The 9,119-nt window shown below is 41.1% G+C and overlaps 1 protein-coding gene across 1 annotated transcript in view; it reads left to right on the top strand.

The window, feature by feature from the left end:
* The window catches only part of TLN2 (talin 2), a 138,429-nt gene that overhangs the window by 98,673 nt on the left and 30,637 nt on the right, over positions 1–9,119 (top strand). Inside the window, exons 37-45 of the mRNA XM_053954916.1 lie at positions 64–225; positions 996–1,136; positions 2,267–2,448; positions 2,846–2,978; positions 4,487–4,588; positions 5,330–5,500; positions 6,133–6,279; positions 7,134–7,235; positions 8,570–8,689. Of these exons, the coding sequence (XP_053810891.1) occupies positions 64–225; positions 996–1,136; positions 2,267–2,448; positions 2,846–2,978; positions 4,487–4,588; positions 5,330–5,500; positions 6,133–6,279; positions 7,134–7,235; positions 8,570–8,689 (1,260 nt within the window). The remainder of the gene's footprint in view (positions 1–63; positions 226–995; positions 1,137–2,266; positions 2,449–2,845; positions 2,979–4,486; positions 4,589–5,329; positions 5,501–6,132; positions 6,280–7,133; positions 7,236–8,569; positions 8,690–9,119) is intronic.

The raw sequence follows: 9,119 nt of genomic DNA, 5'->3' as shown, positions 1-9,119 counted from the left end.
GCTGCAGTGTGGTTACTGTCCCACCCCTCTGACACTGTGCCTGTTCTGTGCTGGTTTTTACAGGTCTTATCAGCTGCCACCATCGTGGCCAAACACACGTCTGCTCTGTGCAACGCTTGTCGCATTGCTTCATCAAAAACAGCAAATCCTGTTGCCAAGAGACACTTTGTGCAATCTGCCAAGGAAGTTGCAAACAGCACTGCTAACCTGGTTAAAACTATCAAGGTACAAATGCTGCTCAGTTGTGCTTTCTTCTTCCTATGTGATTTAGAGGGTTTTCTTGTTTGGTTTTTTGCCCCCCTGTTGAGACAAAATCAGAACAGTTAGAAATATCTTTTTACATTCTTGGATATACATGGTTTAAAAAATCACCAATTAAATTTTTGAAGATCTGAATTGGAAAACATGTTCAATGACATAACTGCTGAATTCAAGTTGAAAAAAATTTGGCAGTTTTAATATTAGGAGAGGCAGCTGGCCCATCCAGTATGATGAGATTGATGTATTTAATCAGCTTGCACTGTAAGAATAATCTGCAAACAACTGAATGTGAAGGTTTTTAATGGTGTTAAATTCCCCAGATATATTACTGGTTTGCTGAAAACAGAAATTACTAAAAATTTTCAATATCAGTTCATAGGAAACAGCCACCTTCACAAACCACAAAAAGGTGGGAGTTTAGCCCCTTCCACCCTTTGGAGTGTGGGTCCTGGGACACTTGAGAGACTTGAGTCTCATTGGAGAGAGACTTGAGAGACTTGTCCAAGTGCAATAACAGAAAACCTGCGACAGTTTAAAGTTCAGGGTCAGTAACCAGCTGAGGAAGGAAACCCACTCCTAAAAGATCACATTCTTTGCATTAATCTTGTTTGTGAAGGAGCTTTCAAATATCGTCAACACACAGTGGTTTAAAACTAGGAAGACTTAAGCCATCTTCCTTCAATTTTGCTAAAGAAACCCATTCAGAGAGAGCTCAATCCTGATTTCTTTCCCAGGCACTAGATGGAGATTTCTCTGAGGAGAACCGCAACAAGTGCAGAATTGCCACTGCACCTTTAATAGAGGCTGTGGAAAATTTGACAGCGTTTGCTTCAAACCCGGAATTTGTCAGCATCCCAGCACAGATCAGCACTGAGGTAAGGCAGGATACTGCATTTCCATCCTCCAAAAGTTGAACATGTTGAATTAATCACATGTTGGGAGAGAGTGAGTGTAAAGACCCCACAGTATTTCCTTGGGTTTCTGGGTGTTCACAGGGCATTCTGCTGTCTCGTGTTTAACCTCTGAGCTTGACTTTTCAACCAGTAGAATGCACACTTTGGCTACAGTAAGTGCTGCAAGTCTGCTGTTAGCAAAGCCATACAGCACAGGTGATTTGCATGTTTTAGTAGCAGGATCCTTCCATGCAATACAATAGTAAATATCTCCTTTGTTTTCCCTCAAGAGCAGTTTTAACAAATGGAACCTAGTTAGTTCTGAAAAGAATCAAAGGGATGTTGCTGGGTTTTTTCATTTTTGCCCACAAGTTCTCCATCCTCAAACTATGTAACTACAGCAGAGTAGAATGTGAAGAGACTAATAAAGGATTCCTTGGGTTTGGAGTTTTTTCTCATGGAAAAGAAATAAAAAAGCAAACCCCTCAAGCTCTGTAAAAGCTTTGGAGTAGAGACAGGTCATGTGTTGTTACTGACCCTCCAAGGCTGCTTCCTGCTTTTGTCAGGCTCTGATCCAGATGGCAGTATCAGATGATGCAGTAGCTGTTTCAGTCTTACAGCTGTGGGGCAGTAACTGAAATCTAAATGTGCCCTCCAGGTCTGTGGTACCTGAGTTTATCAGCTTATTGGCAATAAAATAGATACACAGATGATAACCCAGTCAAGAGTCATCAGTCATCACTTGGAGTTAGTAGTCTGACTAGGGAAAGGGCACATCTGTTGATGACAACAATTTTTGTGACAAAGTGTATTTTCAATGGTATTTCTGTAGTCTGCAACTAGACAAGTCATTGTTTCTCTTGTTTCTCAGCTGGAAAATGCATTTCTTAACTTGAGACATGTTTCTTAAGTATGTTTCAGAGGAAGCTGTTGGACTGATTATTTTTGTTCTATTTCTGTGTTGACTATCTGTGAATATAATAGTGCAATGGAGGAGATTATAATTCCATTTTAATGCTGTTAATTAAGTAGACTTTTAGGAGCAGAAAGTGTGGATGAACACAAATAATAATTCAAATGTTCTTTCTGTTGTTATACCTTCTTGACCACAGGGATCACAAGCACAGGAGCCAATTCTGGTTTCTGCTAAGACAATGTTGGAGAGCTCATCTTTATTGATCAAAACTGCCCGTTCTCTGGCTATCAATCCCAAAGACCCTCCTACATGGTCTGTACTAGCAGGGCATTCCCATACAGTCTCAGATTCTATCAAGAGTCTTATTACCTCTATCAGGTATGTCTTTTGTAGTAATTGAGCAACTGTTCATAAAGAAAAGTGCCATATGGCCATTAGCACTGTATTATTTTTCACTGATGGAAATTATTCTGTGCTGCACAGTATCTCCCCAGTTACACTGGGTGTTTAATCATAATTGACGACTGCAGCACAGGGCTGTTCTGTGTTTGTATTCTGTTCTCCTTCTCTGGTTCCACCCCCAATTCACTCTAATAAACGTAATAAAGAATGCTGTGGAAAATGAACACTAGCTAATATTACCTCCATGTAGATCGTGTACCAACATGCAATATGTGGGAAATAGCTTTTTTTTTTTTTTTAAGTGGTCCTGTGTGCATTCAGGAAAGACCCTGCTCATTGGCACCATGCTCAGTTGAGTGTCTCTGTCTTGCAGGGACAAGGCCCCGGGGCAGCGAGAATGTGATTTCTCCATCGATGGGATCAACAGATGCATCAGGGACATTGAGCAGGCCTCACTTGCTGCTGTGAGCCAGAGCCTGGCCACCAGGGATGACATCTCCGTGGAGGTGAGGCAGAGAGCACAGGCACAAACAAGAGTGCTGGACACCCTGCTGCTCCGTCACAGCACAATCCACTGCCAGTGAGAGCAGAAGGGTCCTTACTGAGGTCTTTCTAGGCAAAGTCATACACAGACAAGATTGTATCATTTCTTCAAAGATCCCAAAATCACCAGGGAGTAGTAAGGGAGAAAGTAGTTATTTTTTACTGCCACCCACGTATTACTCTTACTTCCTATCTGATAGGACAGACTGATAGAGTTTTTGTGGTACCTTGCCATCTGGAAGCCAGGATTAGTTTCTGAAGATTCTTAATAAATTTGTTTCTGAAGCTGGTCTATTACTAGAAGTCCAATGACATAAATGTCAATGTTCTTTATTCTCAATGCCTAGTTTGTCCTTTAATAAGTGAAATTTGATGTTGATATGTTCACTTTAAGAAAGCTTCCTTCTCTGCCCTCTTCAGTGTCTCAACTCATGTTGAGATTCTCATCTTGGTATTTGTCTTTTCATACTGTTGCTTCTTGAAATTACATGTTTATTGGGGTGGTTTCTTTGGGCTGTAACACTGCATACTAGAAACATGTCAGACCAAATGAAGCTGTGCAAAAGAAGCCAGTGCAGGAAATACATTATATTTCATTCTAATTGAAATGAAGTTATCGTATTCACTTTGAACTGAAGTAAATGCTACCAAAAAATGGCAGTTATAAAGTGGTAAAGGAATGTAACAAAGGGCAAAAATAATTTTTTTCTCTTGCCTACCATGAGAGTGACCTTAATCCTTATGGCTGCCAAGATATCATGTGCCTCTGAATTAGCAGCCAAAATTTAAAAATTAATGAATTAAAATTAGTATTTAAAAATTAAAATTAAAAGCCAGTATTTATGGCTGAATTAAAAACCAGTATTTATGTCTTGACCAGGCCACTAATATGCTTTTAATATGTTTACTCCTGTCCTGCAGATTGTATTCATGAGGTCACTTCTCATCTCTGTCCTTCAGAGGTGTGACATTTTTCCTTTGCCAGTGTACTTGTCCCACTTGCTTCAAAATCTGTGGCAGAGTTTTTTGTTCTTGCATTGTATTTTCTGCTTTGAAAAATGTTTCTTCACACTTAAATCAGTGCTCCTGACAGTTTTCTGATTGGTATAGTGATACTAAATCTTTGTCAGGGCAAAAATAGCTTGGGAGGTGTCAGGGGGCCCTTGAGCACATTGCAGTGAGAAAGGACACCCAGACCTAAGTTGGCTGCTGTCAGCACTCTCTCCTCAGGTTTGTCATATAAACCTAAGAGGAGCAGGCCCATCTCAGGGTTGCTGGTGTTGAAAGAGGATAAGGGAGAAGAAATGAGTAAGTATGTGAGGAATTAGCAGTGTGGATGTCTGCATTCTGCCATAGTGGGTCACTTGAACAGCTTTGAGGATGTTGGCTGGTCCGAGGGTGATTGTCAAGTGTGGTACAAGTGGATAAGAGAACAGCTGTGATAGCAACCGACAATTTCTCTTTCTTTTAGGCTTTACAGGAGCAGCTGACGTCAGTTGTACAGGAAATTGGCCACCTCATCGATCCCATAGCCACTGCAGCTCGGGGAGAGGCAGCTCAGCTGGGCCACAAGGTACTGTGCTGCCATGACAAAGGCACTTGAAATCTTGGACAGCTGAATGTTAGGGAAGACCCCAATTTTATGGCAGTTTCTCTTCCTATGGGAGAGCAGAAGAACACATTTGTAATGAGAAAAAAAAATTGAATTCTCAAATACTCTGAGCCAATACCAAATAAACCTTTTTACAGGCCAGAGGAGAGATATTCTTATTGAGATTTTTGTTTAAGGGCTTTGTGTAAATGTATTCCTCTGTTATACGGAGTGTAAGTAGAGTCAAACTCATGCTTGTAGGATGTCTGTCCAAAAAAACAAATGTTAGAATGCGTATACCAAAAGCATATTTACCACGGTTATTGCAAGATTTAGAAGTTTCTCATGTAGCAAGTTCTCATCCTGTATATTCTTGAGAGTAAAAACTGCAGAAGCAACAAAGATTGAGAGGTTCCTCCCTTGTCCAGAGGAGATGCTTTTCAGGGATGCTCTTGAATAGCATGTGGCTCCTGTGACAGTCTTGAACATGTAACCTCAAGCGACCATGTGCTTCTGGAGGAGGAGACACGTGGCTGTGCAAAGGAATCGGACGCTGAGGCGAGACAAAATCCCTGGGCACATGATCCGAACCCAACCTGTACAGTGCAGAAGCATTGTGCTCCTTGAGCTAACCCACATTCCAATGGTAAACAGGGAATGTGTTTTCTGTTTCACCTGGGAAGTGTGGTTAATGGCTTTCTGGGGTTGTTCTGGCCTTCTTAGGTAACGCAGCTGGCAAGTTACTTCGAACCCCTTGTTTTAGCTGCAGTTGGTGTGGCATCCAAGACACTGAATCATCAGCAACAGATGACTGTGTTGGACCAGACTAAGACTCTAGCAGAATCTGCCTTACAAATACTGTATGCTGCCAAAGAAGGGGGAGGAAACCCCAAGGTAAGGTGGTTTTGTGGCATTGAGGGTGAGAGAGGAAGGCAAGTATGGCAGAAAACCCAGCATGTGCCTGTTGTACAGTCAAGGGATATGTTTGCAGTCAAAGTGCCAGAGACAGCTCTCCTGATGTCTCCTGAGAGTGAACAACCATTTCTCCAAGACAGGATTCCAGTATTCTCAAAGCGTCATCTCAGAGGACACAAAGTCTGGCTATGACAGCAACTATCTAGGCTCTCATAGAGAAAGCAAATGGTTAAAAACCAGGGCTTGTCTGGTGCATGGCCCAATGGGATGGGGGACCCTTGCCAGGAAAGAGCAGCATTACACAATCATTCATAACTCAGGTGCGATTTGTGCCTTCCAGAGAGCTGCTGTCTTTAAAGACTGTGGCACCTGTGGCTGAAAGTGTTGTGTGCCATAGCTCCTTGTAGGAGTTAACAAGTTTTGTTCTGTCTGCTTTGCTGCAGTGTTTTACTTGTCATCTTTACTCAGAAGTGTTAATTTCAGTGCCTTTACTGTTTTAATTTCTTACACTTCTGATTCACACTTCTGATTTCAGCCCAGTTAAATGGCTGATTGTTTTGCAGAGAGAACATCCTCTGACTATCTTGGTTTTCTCATTCTGTGTCCTCCAGGCATCTCATACTCACGATGCCATCACTGAGGCTGCACAGCTGATGAAGGAGGCTGTGGATGACATCATGGTCACTTTAAATGAAGCTGCAAGTGAGGTTGGCATGGTTGGAGGTATGGTAGACTCAATTGCAGAGGCCATGACCAAGGTGAGCATAGAAATTGACCCCTTTCTCACTTTGTGCTTGAAAGCTAATCCACATTGCAGAGCTTTGGACAAGCTGGTGCTGATTTAGTGGTCAGTCATGAAATGTTGTCACAGGAGACCTGAAGATTATTTGATTCTGCATATTGTAAAATAAAACTGATGTGGGCCGTGGTATTCACATTTACAACCTACGTGGTACTGGTCAGTAGAATTCCTACAAAATAGTTTGTTCAGTAATATTCCGGCATTTAACTATCATCTTAGGTCAAGTGACCTCTTGTTTTTGCTTCCTTTTTTTCCCCTTATCTTTTATGTTAGTCTCTTAAATGAACAGCAAGACAACCTTGAAGCAAGTTACTTTCAGAGAAGATGATGTCAAAGCCTGAAATACTCTGCTATACTTTGTAATGCATTCTACTGAAGATGTATAGTTGCAAAGTATACATAAGTTCAATCCAAATATTTGGGTCTTCCTATCCTGACTTAAAGACTGAAGACTTTACCACATAAAGAAGTCTTACCTTGTCTTCTGTCATGAACATTTTGATTTGTAACTGTTGCACCTTCTTTTCTCTATTAGCTGAGAAGAGCAGATTGTTTGCCCTTGCATGAGAAGCAAACCTCATGCTTAAAAACGGTACTTTGCACTGTATATTCTCTGCATCTTCCATGCTCATAACCTGGGCTCAAGTATTTGCTGAGCTTCTTTCTACATCCTGGTGCCCTATTTTCACTTGTGTATCTTGAGAGAGAGGAGATCATAGAATTGAAGATATAATACAATTTTACTATTGCCTGTAAAGTATGCTGTTTATTGTGACTTTCTAATGCTGTGTTTTTCTCTCTGTCTAACAGTTGGATGAAGGTACACCTCCAGATCCAAAAGGAACGTTTGTTGATTATCAGACCACTGTGGTGAAATATTCTAAAGCCATTGCTGTTACAGCACAGGAAATGGTAAGAAATTACCTTAACGGGGTCCAAATTCTGTGTACATAAGGAACATGGAATTATTTGCGCAATGTTGAGATACCCTTGATCATCAGATTTTCAATAACCTTGTCTCTTTTGGGGTAATGGAGCAAAAGGAGTGATGATCTTGTCAATTTAACTTTTGCATCTTAGTGGTGTGATCATGGAGGGATCCTCTACAGGAGGAGTGCTGGATTGTATTGTGGCTGTTCTGCACAAAAGCTCTTTATTTGGCTCATTTTTGAGGAGAAATAAAAGGAAAGCCACATGCTTTTTCATCAGCCCATTTAACTGGGCTGAAATGCCATCTTTTGTTTATCAATGACTGCAATACTTTTCCCCACTTACTGTTTCATGTAGCCAGTGAAATAACATCAGTGTTTTCAGAGCTCTATAATGCTTAATGTATGAATGCAGATCAACATCTCACACTGTCTTTTTCTTTCATTTCTATGACTCATCTGGGTTTAAAAAAAGAAAAAAATGACACCTGTTGAATTGAGATTTTTCTTGACTTGTTTCACAGTAATGCATAATGTATCTTCCCTTGGAACAGTACAGAGGTTGCTAATTTGTTCTTGAGAGAATTGAGGTGACTGTCCATGGTGCTACAGACAGGATTTTTCACAGAGTCAATTGCTCTTGCAGTCAAGACAGGTCCATGATTCTGCTATCTATGACAGTAGAAATTTGTCTAAAACTAGTTTTGTACCAGGGATGGATCTCTGTTGCTTTTGAGCAACATTCATTTGAGACAGAAGAACTACCTCTGTTAAAAGGTAGGAATTTTCTAAAGAGAGATTCAGTTACTTATACTGACATTGTACTGAGACATTCTGTGTCATCCTGCCTATTTCTTCTCCATCGTGTTCCCTCATCTGAGATTTGTTTTGCATTGGTCCTCAGATTTTTTCCATTTCCATGCTTCCACATCTCAGCTGAGGCTGATGGGGATTAGCTCACCTTTGACAAAATAAGGTGGCTGTGACACACAAACCCCACTTCCCTTCCCAGTTTCAATAACTGTACCTGGCCAATGGCCCCTCTGTGTCAAAGAGTGAAGTATTGGCTCTAACTGCTGCTCTTGGATTCCTCCATATCTGCAGCAACTGCCCAGTTGCCATGACTCTAATAAAGCATGTTTGCTTGAGTTTCCTCTGCAATTCTTGCTGGAGGACACGTCCTTTCCATGGCAAGCAGATTATCCCATTTTATCAGCGTGGCCAAATAGATGGGTGTGCTTCTAATCTGGGGTGTATTAACAAGTTATTCTCATGCCTGTCAATTTTCTGTTTCTCTTGCCTGTGTTCTTTTTTCAGATGACTAAGTCGGTTACTAACCCCGAGGAGCTGGGAGGACTTGCATCGCAAATGACCAATGACTATGGGCATTTGGCTCTCCAGGGCCGAATGGCTGCAGCTACAGCAGAACCAGAGGAGGTCTGCAGTTTTTAGACCTCTTTATTCTCTGTATATGGTGATGTTAACAAGAGTGTTCCTTTACTGTGAAGAGCACAGTAAAGGTGACGAGCCCTGTTATAAGAATTGCCCAATCAAAGAACAGAAACCCTTTGTCAAAACCTCTGGCTTTAGAAAGAAACAGCTCGGGATAGAAGTGGTAATTCCATAGACCACAACAGAACCTCCTAAATTACTTGGGACTTTCACTTACAGGAAATTTGCAAATAAAAAGAAAACTCTTAAAACTCTTACCTTGTTACTATGTGGCTTCCCTTCAATCTTGCACGTTTTGACAAGCTACAAATATTTATATGCTTTTTTTATCTTGCCTGTTAAGCAATTTTAAGTATAACTTGCTATCCTGAAAGTGAGATTCATGCAAGCAGCTGGGGCACAAGTGTCTTTTGCT

Source organism: Vidua chalybeata, chromosome 13 (genome assembly GCF_026979565.1).
Source record: "Vidua chalybeata isolate OUT-0048 chromosome 13, bVidCha1 merged haplotype, whole genome shotgun sequence".
In the NCBI taxonomy this organism is placed as follows: domain Eukaryota; kingdom Metazoa; phylum Chordata; class Aves; order Passeriformes; family Viduidae; genus Vidua; species Vidua chalybeata.
Note: the sequence above shows the minus strand (reverse complement) of the source record. Positions and strands in the feature narration are given on the sequence as shown.